Source organism: Paecilomyces variotii (assembly GCF_004022145.1).
Source record: "Paecilomyces variotii strain CBS 101075 chromosome Unknown C8Q69scaffold_9, whole genome shotgun sequence".
NCBI lineage: Eukaryota > Fungi > Ascomycota > Eurotiomycetes > Eurotiales > Thermoascaceae > Paecilomyces > Paecilomyces variotii.
Window position 1 is genome coordinate 1,061,883 of NW_021167148.1, and position 21,220 is coordinate 1,083,102.

General features: G+C 49.9%; 6 protein-coding genes across 6 annotated transcripts; 2 read left to right on the top strand and 4 right to left on the bottom strand.

Annotated features, from left to right (window-relative positions):
- Positions 1-3,596: 3,596 nt before the first annotated feature.
- Positions 3,597-5,183, top strand: C8Q69DRAFT_508982 (putative HLH transcription factor; the record flags this gene model as incomplete). The annotated part of the gene is made up of 1 exon (XM_028633039.1): positions 3,597-5,183. One exon carries the CDS (start codon positions 3,597-3,599, stop codon positions 5,181-5,183), a length of 1,587 nt encoding a protein of 528 aa, XP_028483405.1.
- Positions 5,184-9,704: 4,521 nt separating this feature from the next.
- Positions 9,705-11,441, top strand: C8Q69DRAFT_474788 (hypothetical protein). The gene is made up of 2 exons (XM_028631147.1): positions 9,705-9,949; positions 10,016-11,441. The coding sequence occupies exons 1-2, from the start codon at positions 9,914-9,916 to the stop codon at positions 11,264-11,266; spliced, it is 1,287 nt and encodes a 428-aa protein (XP_028483406.1). The 5' UTR covers positions 9,705-9,913; the 3' UTR covers positions 11,267-11,441.
- Positions 11,442-11,606: 165 nt separating this feature from the next.
- C8Q69DRAFT_474791 (hypothetical protein) lies at positions 11,607-12,543 on the bottom strand. Its single transcript, XM_028631148.1, has 2 exons — positions 12,273-12,543; positions 11,607-12,141 (listed from the first exon to the last, which is right to left on the bottom strand). The coding sequence occupies exons 1-2, from the start codon at positions 12,343-12,345 to the stop codon at positions 11,795-11,797; spliced, it is 420 nt and encodes a 139-aa protein (XP_028483407.1). The 5' UTR covers positions 12,346-12,543; the 3' UTR covers positions 11,607-11,794.
- An 888-nt stretch (positions 12,544-13,431) lies between these two features.
- On the bottom strand, positions 13,432-14,685 carry C8Q69DRAFT_508985 (putative mitochondrial 2-oxodicarboxylate carrier protein; the record flags this gene model as incomplete). The annotated part of the gene is made up of 5 exons (XM_028633040.1): positions 13,432-14,143; positions 14,206-14,292; positions 14,389-14,418; positions 14,506-14,516; positions 14,608-14,685. The coding sequence occupies 5 exons, from the start codon at positions 14,683-14,685 to the stop codon at positions 13,432-13,434; spliced, it is 918 nt and encodes a 305-aa protein (XP_028483408.1).
- Positions 14,686-15,207: 522 nt separating this feature from the next.
- On the bottom strand, positions 15,208-17,248 carry C8Q69DRAFT_435765 (putative GPI anchored protein). The gene is made up of 2 exons (XM_028628554.1): positions 16,165-17,248; positions 15,208-16,108 (listed from the first exon to the last, which is right to left on the bottom strand). Exons 1-2 carry the CDS (start codon positions 16,883-16,885, stop codon positions 15,465-15,467), a joined length of 1,365 nt encoding a protein of 454 aa, XP_028483409.1. The 5' UTR covers positions 16,886-17,248; the 3' UTR covers positions 15,208-15,464.
- Positions 17,249-17,976: 728 nt separating this feature from the next.
- On the bottom strand, positions 17,977-21,185 carry C8Q69DRAFT_405654 (putative actin-interacting protein; the record flags this gene model as incomplete). The annotated part of the gene is made up of 3 exons (XM_028628083.1): positions 17,977-20,276; positions 20,319-20,952; positions 21,078-21,185. 3 exons carry the CDS (start codon positions 21,183-21,185, stop codon positions 17,977-17,979), a joined length of 3,042 nt encoding a protein of 1,013 aa, XP_028483410.1.
- Positions 21,186-21,220: the final 35 nt, after the last annotated feature.

Here is a 21,220-nt window from a genome sequence, read left to right on the forward strand (position 1 = left end):
CGCCGCCTTCCCGCGAGTCTGGAGGGTGGAAGCATCAGTGGCTGAAGATGGTGAAGTATGTACATAGTATGTACTACTACATACATACCTAGGTACTTGGGAGTTATAGATGGGAGACGACTGTTCCAAGTACTCCCACCTATCAAATCAGAATCCGGTTTTTCTCAGCCCTGGACAGAAATAGATCTGGAAGCGGGATTTGACAGACACCGACGGGACTGCTAACTAACTGACTAGTGCCACGGACCGCTGGCCTGCAGAAGGGACGCTCAGACGAAGGCCATCGGGTGGCTTATCCATCGTTCGCCCAGTGATCTCCCGTTATCTGGGGATGTCAGAGTGTCCAAGCTTCCTTCGATGCTGGGAGAGTCACTCTGGTAGGACAAGCCGACCCCGTATTGATCGGACGGACGGTCGTATCCTCATCTCTCGGAATCCATTTCCAATCTAAAGAGATCTTCGTGAGCAAACCCCCTCTTTCCCCCCAGTAGTCGATCTCGCTTCCGCTTCCACATGGTGTAGAGACTGATTACGGACCTACCATAGTACCATACTGTACATACATACATGCAACTGGACTAATTAATTGACTGAATTCCTGCTTGTCAAGGTAGCTTGTCCATCTTGTTTCCCTTTCTGAACCAGCAGCACACCCCCCTTTTGGCCGGGAAGATTCTCACGCTGCCTGGTCACTCCGATCTCTGTTTCTAGGTGCCTGCAGGGCATCTGATACATTCTACGCGGCTTCGACCCTCCCCAGCAGCGCAGCGTGTGAGTCATGCCCTCCAACGAGCATCCAGGTGACAAGGATGAGATCTATTCATGAGATAGGGACATGATTCTTGCACATCCTCGATGCCTGTACCACCTTCGAGCCCACCACCTTCCATTTTGCCCTCCAGGGACTCGGTCCGTTCGGTTCGATTCCTGTTAATCTACACCACTGCTACACGCTCTCCACCCCTCCATATTTTCCTGGAGTAGAACACAGCCAGGCAAAGCCGTCGCAATCGACGGACGTAATCAGTCGTAGACCCTTTAAGCCTTGTCGGTCGAACGATCGACGCCCTGCATGACCAGCTCCGTCATATACCAAATGAGAGATGCAGGAGGACGCCTCGCTGCCCATAAAGAGACCATCCCCTCGTTTTGTCCTCTGCAGCTGCCCGTCGCATCTTGTCTGATACTGTCTTGATTCGTGAGTGCGGCAAAAAACACCCGTCGAGGTCGTTGCAGAAAGCTCGAGCCCTTCGATCTATCGACGAACATTTGCTCGAGAGCAAATCCCCGCCTCAAGCGCATCCATCACTCACCCGCATCTGTCTTACAGTAAGTTAGTCCCTCGCCGCCGCCTGCATCATCGTGCACCTCTCCACGCAGAGAACTCCTCTATCTCCTATCACTCCGCATTTATCTAGCCTCTTGCGCAAGCTGCAGGCGTGGATTTGTTTTTTTGATTTTTTTTTTCTTCTTTGATGATGCTTTCTTTCTTTTCCTTTCCACCCCCGGCCCCATTATAACTCGGACAAGTACCCCGCCACGTGTGGGTGGAGTTCGGATTTCTGCCCTGTAGCTCTTTGAACTAATTACACGGACGGACGTTTTGAAGAGTTTCTGTACGATCTGCTAACGAGACCTGTCGCTGCAGCCATTCGTTGTGATATCATTGGAGACCAGTGACTCTAGGCCTCCACTGAACAGCAGATAGATAGATAACATCTGTTCACCATCATCCTCCATTTACTCTCACTTACGCTCTCACTCGTACTCTTCTTACTCTTCCTCTTACTCTTGCTCTTACTCTCACTCTCACTCTCACTCGCTCAATCACCGTCTGGTAAGTTGATTTGTCTGCAAGTTCAATTTCCCGTGTGTCCTTCTTGTTTGTTCTCCGAACCTTGGGCTGCAGCGGTGGGGAAGTCAACTCGATCTGGCTCTCGTTGGTCTTGATTCTATCTATCACATCCTCTGTGAGCACTTGTGCCATGACGTTGGACGTCCTACGACGGGCTGGGTTAGAGGTGAACCAGTCTCCCGCCGCGACGGGTATCGCATATCTCCGTGCCTCAGATTACGAGATCGAGGCTGGCCTTTGCCTGAGGGGTCGAGAGAGTAACAATAATATTACATTATTACGCTCGAGCTTCCTGGGCTGGGGCCGAAGGGCGAGCTAAGGGGCTCGCGTCGACGCGTTTGGCGCGCCCTCACAGCGCTAGAGGATCTGACCGCAACGGTCTCACCGCCCGCCTCTTTCAGTCGCTCCACCTCTTCGCCTTTTCCCCAGAACGAAGACGATCCCACCGCCGCCTCTCTCGGTTCCCACCGTCCCCGCCACTGCAGCTCGCCCATCTTCTTTTCTATCCTTCCCTCGTCGGGGTTTCTCCTCAAGAGTGGTGCTTTTCCATCTGTATCTCCGCTGTATCCTCTCTGCCTGTCTTTGGACAGTCAACCCGTCTTTTCTCCTGTCTTCCTGCGTGTCTCGGACCGGCCTTTGCGTCGGCCGTCGTTTGTCGTGCTCGCTTCCCTTGACTCGCTTCCCCACCCTTGTTATTACTCATTCTTGCCTCTTGGGAAAGTCGGTCTGACCATTCTCCCACCATCTCCAGTGTGATCTTCTTTCAGGACTCAATCGATTTGTGTGCAATTGTGGTACAACGTTGATATCGCTACGCTGCGCAGCGCATACGGTTCTCTTCAACGCCCGATCGCACTAGTTCATTCGTCGCCCAACCATCCGTCTTGTTGCGCTGCTGCCTCCCGCAATCCAGCGCGCCACCAAAGAGACCTCACACTTGTCGTCGTCGACTCGACCTTCAAGAGCCAGTCTCTTTTGACAGTGCAGCGTCTCCTGCAAGGTACATTGATCAGACCTTTTCTACACCTATCGCGGGAGTTTCTGTGCGTGCTTCATTGATACCCAGACACATTGTCTGCCCCGCCATCCGCTTTGTCACTCTGGTGGAAGTAGGCGGTAACAGTCGCGCTGGAGAGTCCTGTATATTTCTCAATCCGGGACCCACTACCTGTTTTCCAACGTCTCGTATTTCTAATGCTTATCAATGGTGTTGCGTTGTGATCGCAGTCGAGTCATCATACTGATATTCATTGATTGTCTGTAGTTTCTTCGGAAACGAAAGCAACCCTGATCCGCAAGCAGATACGCCAGCGCAGTCTGCTCACAAGCTACACTGTTTGCTTCGACAGACATTGTCCTATGCGCTATTGAAGCTCATTATCTACATCAGAGCCCATCTTCAGACACAGGACTCCGGTCTAGAACATTTAGTTTCGGTGGTGTGTGGATGCCAAGCGGGTATGTGTTCTTAGCGGCCACTGGGTGTCTATGTCTCTGTCTGAACGGTTTGGTGTTTTACCTGCTTTCGGATTACGCGCCCTGGGAGATATTACTTGACCATTCCGCTTCCCTCTGGGAAACTGGACTCTAGCTTACCTTTGTTTTCCCCAGTCACACCATCATTCATCGAACGATCGTTGTTCTTTACGATTTCGTGATTGTACAGAACCCTTTGGTCACGGATACGTTGTTTTGTCGTCTCCTCGACTGGTGACCAAATTCCTGCCATCGGAGCCGGGACATGGCAGAGACGATTGCCGCTCCAACCTTCATAAAGCATGAACCAGACGACCACAACAATTTCATGATGTCCCAGTCCTACACCATGTCTAACCCGCAATTCGGAAATCACTTCGGAAACTCCAATGGCGATGGAGTCGACCCCTCCGAGCTTACCATGCAGAACTCCAACTTTATGCCCTACTCCTTCGGCTCTCAGCAGAACCTGAACTCCGGCTTCAACTTGGGAAACTCCGGAATTGATACGGATGAGTTGCTTGATCTGGAGATCAACGGCCAGAATGGAATGCAAAACAATGGAATGAACTTCCTCCATGACCAGCACCAGCAGCCTGGCCTGTCGATGAGCCACCCCGGCCAGATGTCTCAGATGTACTCGAACACCCCAGATGGCGCTCCGATCCAGAGCCCGTTCATCCATGGAAATTTCAACTATGATCAATTCCGGTCGATGAATCAGTCTCAGAGTATGCATAATGTTGGTGCCTTCGAACAGAACTACATGAATAGCAAGACGCGTCCAAATTTGCAAGCCGTCGACCGCGCTTCTTCTGATGCTCGGAGTCCCATGACCCCGAAGACGCCTGCTCTGGGGGCTCTGAATCTTGGGACTCCTGAGTCTGGCAGCTTCCCGTCCCAGCCGATCCGTACCGGTTTGCAGCACCGTCACCAGAAGACCCTATCGAATCAGTGGGATGGCACTCCAGGCAGCGCTCACTCTTTCGTCGAATCACCCATATCTTCCCCGGGCCACCCTTCCCACCACGCGGGAATCTCCGAGATCCTCAAGTCCGGCAAGCATGCTTCACTGCCGGCCAAGGTTGACAACATGACTACCGCCCAGGCGCTTGAGTCGCAGGAAGCCAAACGCAGGCGTCGGAGGGCCTCTCACAACATGGTGGAGCGGAGGCGGCGCGATAATATCAACGAGCGTATCCAGGATTTGTCGCATCTGGTGCCCCAGCACCGTTTGGAGGACGATAAGGTACGCAAACAGCTTGTCAACAATTCTGCTTTGTCGCCCAGTATGGGTGCTACCGCTATGAGTCCACCTACCGCGACATCCCTACTAGCTGGTGGCAGCGGCCGCCGGGCCACGGCCGGTAACATCACAATGGGTTTACCTATTGAGGAGAAGGAGAAAGGTCCCAACAAGGGGGATATCCTGAACGGTGCCGTCGGATGGACCAGAGATTTGATGTGGGCTCTGCATGTTAAACTGCAGCAGGAGTCCGAGCTGGCTGAATATATCACCAGCCTGGGTGGTACCTGGCCATTCGAGCAGACGGAGGAAGAGAAGCGAATGCGTACTGAACTCCTCGATGCGATGGAGAAGAATGACCCGAGTACGTTCCACTACAGTCGCGCTCCGGGCAGCGGTCTTAGAGTTCCCAAGCATACCAACTTGGCCGGTGAAGCTACGCAAAACAATGGTACCATCAGTCCTCAGAGTCTGAGCCCCGCGTTCAATAGTGGTGGAAGCGGTAGCAACAGTGGCGGACAGGGCCAGCCTCAGTTCTGGAGCAGTTCCGGCCACGCCGGCATGAGCTTCAAAGAAGAAGATGAATACTCAATGGAGATGAACTGAACACGGCCGCTTGTCCTTGCTACGATCCGTACTGAACCATGTCACGGCATGTTGCATACACGGCGTCAAACTAATGGTGAATCTATTTGAAGGCGTATTACGGGCTTGATATCTCTTTTCCGGACTCCGTTTCCAGTTTATTAACATTTTCTAGGTGTACTTTGTGCGTCATTCTGTGAGTTTCATTCTATTTCGACTTGAGTTCTGTGGATGCGGTTTTCATATAGTTCTATTTTTTTCCCCTCTAGGTATTTTGTGCCGGGGTCCGGATTTATTTTCCATCGTTGCCTCTGGGACGAAAGCATACACGTGAGGTGATTAGGGCACATGGAGTAGTCATTGGCAGTTGCTTCTTCCTTTTTTTCCCCTTCTGATATTTCTTGATTCTCTTCCTCGCTACAGTCATGTCTCCGAGCCACTCCCCTCTCCTGGCTTGCAGTCTGGCACACGGTCGTGCTTAGATGCTTACGTGGGCTTATTAAGCTGTAGCTTATGCTAGGCGGCCTGGCGGATTCATTTCTAATTTTTCTTGAAATCGATACCCCTTTTCATACCGTTCTTACAATGGATGCGTCAGAATATACTTGGCAGTGTGCTTTTTTCTAGCTATTTTCTCCATTTCAGTACTGCATATGGTATACGACGTCAATTATCATTACTACAGGATGGGAGTCTAATTCTTTTTTCGAACACGGTCGGGGCAACAATGATATGATACGCGCGCTCTAGTTAATCTACTACATTCTACGGATCTATTCTATTCTGGGCCCGTCTGTATCTCGTCAGCACATCCCCCCTCTCCTAGAGTTCCGAACCGGTGTAGACTATTATTTTCCCTAACTCGTACACAACATGATTTTCTTATGTCATCATGTAACTATCTGTGTACTGTACTACTCTGACATTGGACATTTAGTACACGAGGTGTAAGCAAGCCATCCCTCTAGTTACGACATAGTTAGAACTCCCTACCAATCATTCGTCGGTAGTGCCGATTGATCAGATTCACACGCTAGAAATATTTACTTTACTCGCAGACATTTAACGGATATCCAACAAGGGAGAGGGAAAGCTTTGGCTGGCATCAACTACTATTATACTACATGTGCTGTTTATACTCCGTCTCTGTCTGTCGACTGACGATATAACATACTTTCTCCTTTTCCACAGCGCTCGCCGGTTAGCCAATAGTAAGGTATTTGTGGAAACCACGGTACGAATCATTTGCTGCCTGCCGGTGTAATTGCATACCTGTTGTTTCGAGTGCCTAGTTTGGAGCTACAGATAGATCGGCTTGCAGCATGGCAAAAAGAAAAAAAGCATCAATAACAGTCCCCCCCCCCCTTTCCGCATTCACATTCATTATTTTATCTCCGGAATGAGTGAATACCTGTAGGGCTGATGGGATGTTAATTCCTCCTATTAGGTGAAGTGGGTTACATTGGAATTCCCCTCCGGAGACCACCTCAAATATATGTGAATACAGCAAAGGATACAATAGGTACAAGAAGTCCTCCAGGCCTAGAAAATCTTTTCCTTCTCTTTTTTATTTTATTAGATAGCATCGCGTGCTCTTGAAAAGGGTTCTGGTTCGTCCTGTTTACTATAGTAATGTGAGCTTTATATCTTTGTCGAGAAAAGCTCTTCTGGATGAACCTTTTTTTTATATTTATTTTAGACTTTGAGACGTTCTATAGGTATTTGAGCTCAAAATCTCTCGCTGCTCCTGGTGAGCGTTCGGAATTACCATTTTTTTTTTAAATCTGCATGAAGATATAATGAGTAAATGAATAAAATAAATAAAAATTATTATTAATTCTATGTCTATCTGTTCGCATCTTTGATGAATTACTTTATTCATTTCTTGATATGCATAATGCATCGAGTCGCGTGATATTAGTTATTCTACAGGTCCTACTGAAACATCCAGTCCTAAATTCATGTTTTATGATCACATATGAGAGATTTCTTTTCTTCTTCGTTTCGTCCACGTCTCGTCCACGCCTTGTCCTATCGCTCGCTCTGATCGGGTCTTCGCCTTGTCCACATCTTGTCCGATCACTCATCCTGATCGGGTTCGTCTTGTCCACGTCTTGTCCTATCGCTCGCTCTGATCGGGTCTTCGTCGTCATGCCTCCTGTCCGGGACCGTAACCCCTACATGGCTGTCATTTCGCCCGGTAAGGTTATCCTGCTCTCCTGATGACCTCGTACTGATCCTCCCGTAGCGGGAAACCGACAGGATACTGTCACTCCACGCTCGAACAGATCGTCTCGTACTCCGCGCTCACACCGTACCCCCCGATACCACGCCGTCGGGGTCGCCTCGAAATAATGCCAGTCCTCATCACAGAAGCAAAATCTGCGCTCTCTCTGAAGCGGCCGTTCGGGGCTTGCTGGAGCTTCTTCTGCCTGCGCGCTAATTATTATTCCCAGTATTGGTATCGCCCTTCTAAGGGCAGCAATTGGAGCGCCGTGCCATTCTTTTGGTTGTCATCCACCTCTAGCCCAGGATTGAGATATTTCTTGATGGAAGGTCAGAACATACAAAACACCGATAACATCCTCTTGGATGATTCCAGATCTCACTTGATGCTCTTTATACATGGCAGGTGTTGGAACTTCTCGACTGGCAATTATTCCGTGTTTCAAGGCATCTTTTTCGGCGCTCCCGATCCTTCAGTGTTCGAAGTCAATAAAGGAACTGTGAATCCATTGGCATGAAGATTAAGCCAGGGTCATCGGATTGGTCAAAGTTCGGCACGGCAGGTGGGATATAATGGAATGGCATTGTTCACTGATGTTAGGGGAAATGGGATCAGGTCCGATTCTTTTTCCACAATGGCACCTAGCATGCGTCAAAACAGTCAACAAGAAGTTGGTGTGGCATCATATCTACCTGTGGGTCTTGCTTTCCAAAGACATGTCATATTTAGACAGGAGAACTCCATTCCCACATAGCTTCTTGGCCTCTGGTTTGGTTGCTTCTGAAGATATTCCTAAAGTTCCACTGTCCGACGTCTACATTCCGGGACCAAGAAACAAAGTCGCAGATGGACTCTCACGAGTTCTGCTCCATGATAGAGAGTGCAGGCCTGACGGAATAGTTGCCGCCGTTCATGAAGCTATGTCAAGAAAAAACCAACAATGGATCTGGAAAGACGGGAAGGGGAAAGTCGAAGAATTCCTGAAGGGTCTGACCGAGGAAGAACGGTCAGAAGTCAAATAGGAAACACGTTCAAATGAAGATCTGGACGTGTTTCTGAAAGCGTAACAGTGTAACAGCTTGAAAAAAACTTTGAGAAATCGGTTGTTTTTTGTTCGTTTTTAGAGCCTCCTGCTCCAGGGGTAAGTTGTCTTGATCAGCCATGTTGACATCAGCTCATTCGATTAGACCATGGGTCCTAGAGTTCGTTTCGTGTTGCATCGGCGCAACGAGACTCCTCAGGTAATTGTTCTGATTCGGGATTCATATAACATATGCTGATTTCGGTGGTATCGACAGCCTGAGGATGCCACTTCCCCGTCCGGGGAATTATCTCCTCCTCCCGCCTCTCCTGCGGAGGATACGGCTGCTGCCGCTGTGACGCAGCCTGATCCGGTTGCCGCTGTGATACCGGATCACGTTCCCCTGACTGGACGACTCCTTGCACGGCGTGCAAGTCTTCAGTGTTCATTGGGAGCAGACCGCTGACAACGCTGCAGTTGATAGTTAACTGGAACCGTGACTACACAGAATCAGAAGGCAAGACCCTTCCGGGTGACAAAGGTTACTCACTATTCGGCGATTTCCTTTGGAAGGACCTGCTCGCAACAATGACAGAGATGAAAGCCACTTTAAGCGCAAAAGACTTTGACCAAGTCTTGGAGGCGTATATATCGGAACTCCCGGATCGTGCTGCGACCATTCGATGCCGACATGAGCGAGTTTGGGGAATATTTTTTATTGTTCGATGCAACTGGAGATTGAGGAAGCGGCATCAACAGCTTGTCTCTGTCAGATGAACTTTCACGTGTTTTAATTCGGCAGGCAGCAGCTTGCTGAACGAAGTGGTTGGACAACTTGGATACTGATAGAAGTTTACCATAGTGGGACAGAAAATGGCGTCTTTTTCCATTCAATAGGTACCTAGGATATTTGTATTTCCAGTTACAGTTGCATAGTTCATAGTGATAGCCGGGTCTGGAATTATAAGCTGTATCTTAATGCTTTTTATAGCAAGTGTTAGTATTCTATTTAGAGTAAAATGGTTTTTTTCTAGCTAGGCTCTTATTTTAACTGTCGTAACTTTCATCGTACCTAGCTATCTAGATGTCTCCTTAACTAGGTACCCCAGATAGATTATTCCCGCCGCTATAGCTCGACCCCCGGAAAGTTTGTCATCAAGCTGTCAGTGCGGGCTGGTCTAGTCGCATTTCTCAGCGTAGTATTCGACAGATCAGTCACAAACTACACCATAAAACGCTAGATCAGATGCCGCTTTGTATATCCCTCGGATCTCGGCCCACTTCAGAACGGTTGATAAGATCGCCTACGTGCTCCTAATCTGGTTTGTACTTTATGTCCCACCCTGGTCGTTTACATACTCGATGATTAAATGTTGTCAATTCGATAAGTGGAACTAGCCGGGTCTGAAGAGGGTCTTACTTATAATCGTTTCGTTTCGTGCGTCAATCTCACAACATCGTGGATATTAATATCTTAATCGTAGGGAGGAGGCAACAGCCAATATGAGGAAGAAGAGCAATCCAGAGGAATATAAGAAGGTATATATATTTTTTTCTTGGCTGCGTCAGTCATATTTGTCTTTTCTTTCTAATCATTATCATCAGTACCGGAGAGAAAAAGGCCGCATGGCCCAACGGGCCTTCCGCCAAAGACAGATCGATACAATCAACAAGCTCGAGGAAGAGGTTTCTCTTCTACGAGACTCGATTCGAAAGATCTGTCAAGCTGCCACAAATGAGCTTTCGTCTGTGAATCAGAAGTCACTTTTTCTATCTTCCCTGCCGCTGCAAGATTCTCAGCAGACGGCGGAGTCAGAGCTCCTAAAAGCAATTCGCTATGCAGGACAAATAGCCGGTGTTGATGAATCAGTCTCTATGGAAAGTGGTCATGAGTCCTGTTCAAATCAGAATCTCTCCTCTGAACAAGTTTCAGACTCCGTTGATAACCAAGTTCCCGCAAGTGATATACCAATCGGGACCGAAGGCTGGTTACTCACTGATACATCGTCATCGTCAGCAAACATACCACCTCAACCAGAGGATCTTGATTACCTCGCAGACCCTATACGCAACGACATAGCTACAACCATACCTCCTCAAGAGTTGCACTACCCCTCAAGCCTAGACACCGGATTGACAACCTACAATTTCGACCCTTTACTTCCCTCATCCAACTCTCTCCCCATACCCAAATATCTAAAGCCGAAAACCCTCCCCTTCCACATGCTCCCCTACATGGACCGCGACGCAGACACATTCGCCGGCCGCGTATTCTGGAAATCCCTCTCTCTCGCATTCCAATACGGCACCGCCTCCTTAGTCCCCCCTCCTCTACAGTCAAATCAACACACAGTAAGACGCACACCGAACGCAGAAGACGAAAAGACCGCACACGCCAGCAAGATGCTCAGTCACAGCTCCGCAGTTATCGGGAAAGAAGCCGCGCTGCGTCGCATCGGCGCTCGGCTCGAGTTCCTCAGAACCGGCACTCTCGACACAGACAGTCCCCTCTGGGACGCGAATAGCTCGATCCAGCTCCGCGTCCTTATCGAAGAGGATGCCCAGCGCAGAGGGGAGAAAATGAGCGATTGGCTTCGGATTCCGGATATAGTTGACTATATCAGTAGTCGGTGCGGGATGTCGAGTTTTGCGCAGCTAGATGCGTTGGGAACGGCCTCGGTGGATGGAGTCGGGATCGATGGAATTGGACGAGCAGCGGGACAAGGGGGAGGATTGGTGACGAGGTTAATTGAGGATATTGCGTGGAATGCGTCGTGTTTTGGAGATGGGCCGAGGTATAGAGCTCGGGAGGTTAAGGAGGTGATTGATTCTTGGGTGAATACGTTAACTTGGTGAGGTACTGTCAGCAATAATCAGACAGGCTGGTGGTATGTTTGTGTATGAATTTCATATTCACATCTAAATGGACGGTATCTACCAGTGGCCCTTCACTCTGCTACTAACCACTCAACCAAGCGAAAGGACATTTGAGGGTTTATATAGAATGATTGGGAGTAAGCATATGCAAAACGATACGGTGACTTTACCCTTCTAATTTGATTTCTTCCGCAATGGCCACATTTAAGATTACTGATTAACCTAGCCATTGAATTATTCTCCCCCCCCCCTCTTTTCGTACATCTATGTCTTCGTATATAGCCCATGATTATTATTATTATAAGTTATTGCGAATTCGCGGAGTATTCTGATTTTTCTATACTGTACACCAACCTCTTACTATCAGGAAGCTTCCATCTATTATAAGCCCTATCAGCATCGAATAATACATACAATACAATAAAGCACATTCTTATACGCACTACCCATCCATCCATCCTAGAAAAGCACATCTTTCAAACTCTCCCACCCAAAAAAAATACCCATCTACGACCTCCTCACATCCTCCACCCCCATAGGCTTCCTCCCCGCCCCTTCCACATTCCTCTTCTTCTCCTCCTCCGACAAGTTCGGATCATTCTTAACCGCCGCCTCCGTCGTCGACGGCTCTTCCTCCGCACGTGTCTCGCTCGCTTGGTCTTGATTCCTCCCGCTGACTGGAGACTGCACGGAGCGCGTATCTGCCGTGTCTGACGACCGGCCCTTTTCGCCGCGAGAAATGTTGATGCGTTGCGCTTCGGGAGAGCTGGATTGTGGGTTGCGGACGTTGGAGGATGTGCCGGGGGTGATGGCTTCGGGGTCGAAGTTGGTGGTGTGGGATTTGTTGCGTGTTGCTAGCAGGGTTTGAATGTCATTACATTAGCACAGTTCTCTTGTTTTGTATGATGGTAGTGCGAGGATTAGGGAGGGATCCATGTATGGATCAGGATAGTATTATTTTTATAGGTACCTTGTATGCACGTACCCTGTGCTCGTTGAGCGAGCAGGACTCTCGAGAAGCCAGTTCGTGATGGTTGGAGAATCGTCCGGGGGAACATCGTGAGCAGATAAGATTTATTATATTATACACTTGCGTTTTTAACTATTGCGGACGATATATGTATAAGTAGTGACAAGGTATAAAAATCGAATAGAACCCAAGTTACCGTTCTCGAATTGATAAAGGGGAACAAATTCCTAAAATAATCTACCGACGAGATAAATAACGTAGATATTTATCTTGGGTTCGTTATGATCTCATTTCAATGTCAAATGTGATTTTAAAGGTACGGGCGAGATTAAAGGAATAGAACAGCACGCATACCTCATAGTGATGACATCAGGCAGGTCAAAATTTGATGAATGGAATGTATGTATGTACATAGATTTGTGGTTTTATAATGATAATAATAATAATGGACTGGATTATTCGGTAATATGATTGAAGGGGTTTTTCTTTTGTTGTTAATTCTTATCTTATAGATTGGTTTAGGGCACGTGGAAAGATTGTCTCTGTCAAGTCAGTGCAAGATATATCAACTACCTTTGGTAGAATGGAGAGACCGATGATTGCACGTGGCGAAATACATGTACAGAGATAACCATGTCTAGTTTTTGTTAGCTAGGCAGCGAGTAATTGTGATGTTGGACGGATGTTATGTACAGATGCCCTTGTCGTCGTGACGGTCAGCCTACCGCCTATTTAGGACGACAATGATATGTAAGAGCGCGACCTAACTATCCTCGATCCATGCTGGATCTTGGCACGATTCAATTCATCTATAAAGCTTGGAGACCAGACCAGTAATGTGATAATAATCCATTTGGTGTAATTTTTGGGTCCTTCTCAATTGATTCCATACCACCTTAATTGCCTTCTCGCAGTGCAGACCCAGCATACATTCAATGCTTAATCCATTCATACCCTGTCAAGACAACCAAAAACAATGCTACATAATAGAAATACAAAGGATCATTTTGGCTGCTGTGTCTAAAAAAAGGTTCCTCTGCCGCCCCTATACTTCTGAATATCGTGAACTGGGGGGTATCAATTGAGCTCGTGTCTATACCCACTTCTAGACCTCTTCAAAAGCAAGATGTCTATCACTGTTTCATCCATGCCTGTGTTAGTAGTTTCCAGCAACTTATTCGTTTCGAATCTTTCTGAAGAAGTCCATGACACCGGTGAAGACCACCAGGAGGATACCACCACCAGGACCCAGTCGGAGAACCTTGGGGATGAATCCCTTGTAAAGGGCACCGAATCCCTCCTCCTTCATGACGGTTGCAACGGCAGGCCAGGCCCAGTTGTACTTGGGAACGACGCCAGCGACCTTGGGAGAGTTCTGGATACGCGACTTGACAACGTCCATGGGGGTGTTGACAACGGTACCGGCGATACCACCGATGGTACCGGCAAGCAGGTCATTACGAGTCTGCTGTGACTTGTTGCCGGGCTCGGCCGGAGGAAGCTGAGCGCGGACCTGGAAGATACAACCGAAGTAACCTCCGTTCCACAGGATGTGGCGCCACAGAGTGGACTCCAGACCATTGTACAGCGCCAGAGGACCCTCAGCCTGGACGATCTTCTTCACCACGTCCAGCATGCCGTTGTACTTGCCAGCAGAAGCCCTGTCCTGCAGACGAATCTTGACCAGCTCGAAAGGAACGACGACAAAGGCCTCCGTAGCACCGGCAGTGGCACCGGTCAGAACGGAGAGCGCCTGGTTCTGCTTCTGGACGCCGAACAAGTTACGGTAGAAAGAACCCCAGCTGTCGTTGGCAGCGAACTTGGTCGCACGCTTGGGTGCCTCCATCAGGATAGGGGCGCTGATACCACGGTACAGACGGGAGAAACTTCACTTGGCGTTCAGTATGGGGCCGATGTCAAGCTGCGATTGTAAACGGGAATCACGCACCCTTCGTTCTTGATGATCTTCCGGAAGCAGTCGAACATGCCATTGTAGCTATCCTCACCAGCGACGGCGACGCCCTTCTGCAGCTGACTATCCTCGTAGCTCCATTAGCTTGCCATGTCCACCCGCGGAGGATCCGCACAATGGGTCGAATCCCAACGCAACCAGAGAGAGAGAAAGCCTTACACTCTCGTCTTGACAACATCCAATGGGTACCTGGATACCACTCAATTGTTAATCATCCCTAATACTCTTGGAACTCACGCGCCCTCGTTGAGGCTCTATCTGGAGCAGGGCACGTACATCACCAAGATCTGTCATCACATCATCAGTCAATCAATCAATCAGCTCAGTCGCACCATTACCGGGCGTAGCAGCGACGCAATGGCACTGCAACTCACTCACCTCAGACACACCAGCCACCGCACCAGCGGCGAACTGGTATTGGAAGGGCAATGGCTTCTGGTCCTTGGCCGCAGACATCTTGATTGTATTATTGAGTCACGGTATCTACCTCGGTACGGAACGACGGATATTCAAACGAAGACCAAAGCTCGTCCCAGTCAACCTGAAAACAAGAGACACGCACGAGAACCCAGCAAGAGCGGAGAGTGAGAGTTGGAGCTGGAGCTGGAGCTAGAGCACGCGAGACAGACAGGGAGAGAGAGATAGAGAGAGAGAGAGAGGAGGGAGAGTGGGTTGAACGATGAACCGAAGTGCGGAGGTCTCAGACGAACCGGAACGAAAGGCGGTATGGTAATTTTGCCCTTTCTGCGCGGTAAACTTACCGTCCGCGGGTTTGTCACATACGCTTACTCCAAGCCCCCACGGGGTGAAACGGGTGTATTTTTCAACCTGTCGTTGTTTATTATTACAGTCTCTGCCATTGGAGGATAAGTCTAGGTGGGAATTATCCTTAATTTTCTTTCTTTTTTTGTTTCAGAGTCTGATAATAGGATATACGAACCTGCTGTCTTAGGTTTTCTCAGAACGTTACTGACCTTACTCCATTGTGGATATTCTAACAGGATAAACGCAAGTCCGGCTGCGGGGAAAAAGCCATCGTCTTAACTCCGGTGTATACATTCGGATCTCCGCCAAGCATCCTGTGTGGGACTTGAGTTGAGTTCTAATGTGCTATCTGCTCGAAAGGAGGTAGATGACATTGTCCATTCCTGAATTCGTTTTCTAATCTATATGCTCATGACCCATGCAGATGCTATATTCATAATGGAAATAAATAAACAAAAAGAGAATCGCTCTCAGAGGAGCATGCCAAGACATAACACAGCTAGCAAGAAGAGCTTCAGATATATCGATTCGATGCCCATGAGACTTCCACTATTAGGAGCGACTGGCTGCTGCGGCTCTGCCTTTGGAACAGCGCCCGTGGCAGATGATCCTGCCGTCGCCATACAGCTTGTTCCACAGGCGAAGCCCGTCGGGCAACATCCGCCGCCTGCAGTATCTGCGCAGCTGAACCAGCCGCTTGCACAGCGAGCTACCCCAGTGCCGCCGCTCGATGCTGCAGTGCCGGTAGTGCTGCCCGCAGGGACAACAATGGTACGGCCGTCTGATGTAAAAGTCGAGCTGGATGTGATCGGACAAGAAGTGGTGTCGCAGTTCCGGCCGGTACGACAGCATCCACCATGATAAACAGCAGAGCAAGCATAGAACCCTGTGGGGCAGACGGAGCCGCTGGTGATGCTAGTAGTAGTACTGCTGGATTCTTCCGTGGTGAAGGTAGACACGCTCGTGGGACGAGCTGGAGGAATGAGTCCTCCTGTCGTTCCTGAAGAAGCGGGACTCGTAGAACTCGTGGTTTGAACAGGTGACGGAGTGGAGGTCGAATAAGGCCTCGTAACAGTCGGGTGGATTGTCACCGTCACGGTGGCTATATAAGCACCTGCATTGGATTAGTAACTGTTGCTATGCCTGGGCCATACAGAAAGCAAAACTTACAGCCACTGTTGACGCACTCATAGCCTGGAATACAGCATCCTCCTCCGGGGTTGCTCGGACAGCTGCTGTAACCCGCGCCGCACGTTGTAATCGACCCAGAACAGCTCTGTCCCTGGGGGCAGCAGCCAACATCTCCAAGACCGGTGTCCTGTATTAATTGGCAAACTTCACCAGTGCCACAGCAGCTACTGGGCCGATTGATGGAAGTGCAGCTATGACTGCCGGCAGGACACTGGAATGCGCGCTTCGCCAATGGGGACAGCAGATCTCTCGGAGCTGGTACATAACGCCCGATAAGATAAGGCGCACCACCGATTTGCTCGTCCGAATGGAGTGGAAAAGAGGGAAGAAAGTATGGGAGGGGCTCTGAATTATTTGCCCATGTATATGACTCCGAATTCCCTTCTTCGTAGCGGTCTTGTTCTCCCGTCGTATCATTCAGTCCAATATTTTCAACTTCGTCGCCAAAGTACCAATATTCCGGCCAGAACTTTTCACCTTCGTCGTCGCTCATTTTCTTAACCCCGATTACCGGTTTCGACGCCAACTTGCGAGCAACGGCATATTCGTGGAGGGTATAAGAGGTTCTATTCCCATCGTACCCATCTCGGACAGCATTGTCCGTTGATGCGGGGCCATGACCACCAGCAGCAACTAAAGCGGAGTGTGGTAGTAATGTCGAAAATGACAGAAAGGACAATGGAGGTAATAAGAGCCGCATCTATGCCGTTGAAATCTGCATATTACGATCATTGTTAGCAAAAGTAGCCCCCGATCAAGAGCTGATTGCACAGAGCTGTCAAGTCGACCGGCGGAGAACCTACCAAACAAAGACAGTTAAAGCTATTGCGTAGATCATAAATTATTCGAAGGAAATAGATATCAGTAAGATAAACGAACGCCAATACAATTATGACAAGGGAAAGAAAGTCGAAAAACACAGTGGCTGAAAAAGAAAATAGCGTGGCTGCCAGAGCTCAGACAATCTCATGGTTGTTATCCCGATGGCTGGGGCTGCACACTAGAGTTGCCGGGGATATTGTTAGCTCCCGCTTATCGACAAGTCTGGCTCTGCCCGATCTGCATCACCGCCTTCACTAACTACTTCAATTTGTGGTATAATCTGTAGGCTATGATAGATTAAGTAAAGAGCAGTGGATCTGCGATAAGAATAGAAGTCTGTTACAACACTCTTGCTGTTCCCTAGTAATCTATTTACATATAATAGCAGAATCAAGTCGACGGGGAAACATAGAAAGAATACGCTTCGGTATAGGGCCAATATCTACAGAATTGACGGCCATAACAGCTGACGCACTGATATCAAATAAGAAGATGGCAATTCTCAAGTTGGCAAGTATCTATGTGGAATCCAAACAATGACGGGGGTATCGTCGTTAACTAGAATCAGTCGTGACAGGCGGAGGGGGAAAGTGCAGGCGGAACATGACATATGTGCACAAAGGGTACAGACGCCAACGCTTGCTATGGGGGAACAGAAAAGAAACATAATTGTGTCCTAGTGGACTTGTTGATAAAAAGATAAATCAGGCAAATCAGTGCAGGAAGGGGGTCCAAGGCAAATAGGAGGCAAGATTGGTGCTCACAAATAGGAAAATGAAGCAAGGAGGTGTATAAACAAAGGCCATAGATATAGACTGCAAACTGTAGCTTGCACGGTGAAGCAATCGGGGATTTAGCCAGAGAAGATCGTTTGGAACCAAGAAGATCGCTTGCTGCGACTGCGGGGAGACACTGATTCGACTAGTGTCAGGGGTTACAGTGCACGATGCCGGTAAGCAATAAATGAAATTACTCACCCGCAGAGTCTGCAGGTTTGTCCTCCTTCGCAGGCTCTTCCTCGACGTGAGACTCTTCGGTGGCGATGGTTTCAGTGGCTTCTTCTTCGTATTTGCTGTTATCGTCAGCCGCCTCGGAGGCTTCAGTAGATTCAGGTTCGTCCGCCTTCTGTTCCGAATCGGGTTCGGTCGTTTCCTTTGTTTCTCCAGCCGCTTGGGTGGCTTCCTGTTCCATCTTTTCCATTTCGGCAGCCCGAGCCTGTTGTCTCTCCCACACCTCCTTTCTGATGCGTTCATCTTTGGCTTTGCGTAGCCTCTCAGCTTCCTCTACTCCGCCACTCTTCTTCAACTTCCCCTCCGCAACAAAGTTGCCGAGCTCCTTCTGGAACAGTCCAATTCGGCGATCCTCCAACTCCTTCTGACGAGCCTTTTCAGCTCGCTCAATAGCTTCTAGCCGGGATTCGTGGTTCGGCTGGAGTGCACGGACCTCTCCCAGCATATTATCCTTGGCTTTAACCGGGTCGACTGTTGGATGATCGAAAGCGAGGTTGCGTGAGGTACTGCGGAGGACGACACCGCCGTTGGCGGGCTGCATGCTCTGCTCCTTCGTAGCTTGTTCGACGAGCGCGAACGTCTGTGCGGCTTTCTCGAGATCATCCTGCAAGTCTGCCGCCAAGTCTTCCTGCATGGTGAGTTGGTCACGTTCTTCGCAGACAAGCTGCAGTTCCTTCTCCCAGATCTTGGTCCAGATGGGCTTCTCGCGCTTCAAGAAGTCCTGCATCTTCTTCAATTCCTTTGTCACAGCACTGATGTCCTTGCCCACTCCTTCAAGCTGTCTCGGCAACGGTCGGACTCCTCGGGAGACTACGTCCTTACGAAGATCCTCGACGAGGTCCTGAAGATCGTCGACACGTGCGACAAGCCTCTCAGATTCGTCTGCCAGCTCTTTCTTTCCAGAGTTGACGCGACGTCGTCCTGAATCGCCCTCATAGGAGGGAACAGTCATATCAGAAGCGGTGGCCTTCACGCTGCTGGCCTTTGATCGAATCGTATTCATTGAGGCAGCGATGTCCGAGGAGAAATTGGAGTACGTCTGGCGTAGTACCGCCAAATCACGTCGCAGGCTTTGAAGCTCAGCGAGTTGACTATTGCTACCTGGGACCGAGCCAGAGCGTCCTGCTGCAGCCTTGGGAGCCCCGGCAGATACAGACACTGAGGCAGCAGAGAGACGGGCCATTTCTTTGGCTGCTTCTAGCTGACGGTCGGAGACGCGCTGCATCATACTCTCTTGGCCGTCAAGAGCACCCTTGACGCCCTCGATCAGGCGGCGAATGTTGCCAAGACCATCATCGAAATGCTTCTTGACTTCATCGAGAGCCTCGACGTTCAATACTAGAACAGATCGGTCCTTCACGTCGTTTAGGTCCTCCAGTTCATGGCGTACGCCGGATACTGGATCTTGTATGTAGATCTCGGGAAGATCTGCGCCATTGTTGTGCGTATTCCACGCGAACTTCTCGATGAAAGCTAGCTGTAGCCTGCCGATTGTCAAGCCAGCAGGGCCTTCTGGAAGAACATACTTCTTGATCTTGCTCTTGTACTGCAGAAAGAGAGTCAGCTCCTTTCCAGGGGAAGGCGATTGCTCCGGCGTGAATTGCTGAGAATGAGGGGGCGTCGAAACTGCGGAGGGTGGTTCCTTCGGAGCAGTCGGTGTCCCTAGCCTGACACTCGGGTCACTGCCAGTACTCTTGCTCGGCTCAAACGCTTCAGCCAAAGAGCTTCCTTCAGGGGGACGAGGCAAGTTTGGTAAGGGACCGCCGACAACTGAGGGGTCTCGGCTATCCAGTCCAGCCGTTGAGCGGGCTGCGTCTTCAGAGGTCTTTGCAGTCGAGCTGTCGCTAGCACCCGAAGGCTCAGGTCGAAGTCGACCCTCGTCGCCTTCTTCCGCGATGCTTGGGGGCGGCTGACCCTGACTACTCCTGCTGGGTGACGGTTCGTTGAGACGACTCGTTGATCGAGATTTTCCGTGGGCGTAGGAACCACGCAGACGGACAGCGTTTAATGATTCCCGGACGTCCTTCCCTCTATTTGGCAACGGCGAGTTCTGGCTTGGAAGCATTGGCACTCCGCTGGGCGACGTACCAAGGTGCTTTTGGATTTGGTACGCGGAGAATCTCCTCGATGCTCGTCTCTCGAGCTCACCACTCCGCTGTAAAGCACCTAATGCATCGTCCTGCTTTGGAGGGGGCGGTGGCGGGGGCGCAGGGTAGGGAGGCGTATAACCCTGAGATGAAGGGGCTCGCGACTCATTTTCTGAATACGGGGTCTGGACAGGAAGATTCTGCATGGCTGCACTGGACATAGAGGAAGATGACTCCGATGCGGTGAGCATCTTCTGCGCTTCACGCCTCGACGCCTCTCTCTCTGAATAAGGGTTCGACTGTGCAGATGATGTTCGAGGCGGCACCGGCGGCTCATCTGCAACGGATCCATTGCTTCCAAATCGTCGACCCGGCTGTCTCCTTGGAGAAGTCGGGGCGGTCATCTCATCGTACAATTGAGACTGTGAGCTGGTGACGCTTCCGGCACTTGCCTGCCGTCCGGATGATGCCCTGCCATCGTCTCTTGTCTGCCGTGATCGCAACCTTGCCTGCTTTTTCTTCAACCCATGGAGCAGGTTTATGATGATATCTCGAATGCGGGGCAGGAATCGATCCAGGCTTTGGGGGGAAGCATCCTGACTGAGGGTGTCTTCGAGAATGGTTCGTAATAGGTCCGGCACGGGCCCCAAATCCGCCGTGTCCACCCCAATCGCTCCAAAGGCTCGACAGGCCAGGTTGAATTCATAACCCAAGCGGACATAGACATCAGACACCTCGTTCTCGGAGGCCTGTTTTCGAGACCATTGTGTCAACGTCTCCAAGAGCTGCTTTGTAGCCACCAACAGGTGGGTTACGCTCTTTTCGATCTGGGAGAGTTGTTTGTCAGGCTGTCGACAGCAGAGGACATCCAACAAGTTAGCGGACTTCTTCCCCCAGAACGGTGCCATGGTTGGGGCGAACGCGCAGGACAGGGAAATGAGGGACAAAGGGAGCAAGATCAATGAAAACCTACCACTGCAGTTCGGGATGGTTGTGATTTGGCCGATGCTGATGAACTGCGCGGACCAGATGTTTGGGAAGCCATCGTGCCTCCAATGCCGCTCCCCGGGGCGGGCGACATGTGTTGGAATGGGGTTTGCTGTCCAGGATCTCCAC

Excerpts from the sequence above, each read along its gene's own strand:
- C8Q69DRAFT_474788 (XM_028631147.1), top strand. The coding sequence starts at position 9,914 with ATGAGGAAGAAGAGCAATCCAGAGGAATATAAGAAG. Across the intron at positions 9,950-10,015 it reads ATCCAGAGGAATATAAGAAG|TACCGGAGAGAAAAAGGCCG; the intron begins GTATATATATTT and ends CATTATCATCAG.
- C8Q69DRAFT_474791 (XM_028631148.1), bottom strand. The coding sequence starts at position 12,345 with ATGTTCCCCCGGACGATTCTCCAACCATCACGAACTGGCTTCTCGAGA. Across the intron at positions 12,142-12,272 it reads GCTCGCTCAACGAGCACAGG|CAACACGCAACAAATCCCAC; the intron begins GTACGTGCATAC and ends AAACCCTGCTAG.
- C8Q69DRAFT_435765 (XM_028628554.1), bottom strand. The coding sequence starts at position 16,885 with ATGCGGCTCTTATTACCTCCATTGTCCTTTCTGTCATTTTCGACATTA. Across the intron at positions 16,109-16,164 it reads TGAGTGCGTCAACAGTGGCT|GTGCTTATATAGCCACCGTG; the intron begins GTAAGTTTTGCT and ends AATCCAATGCAG.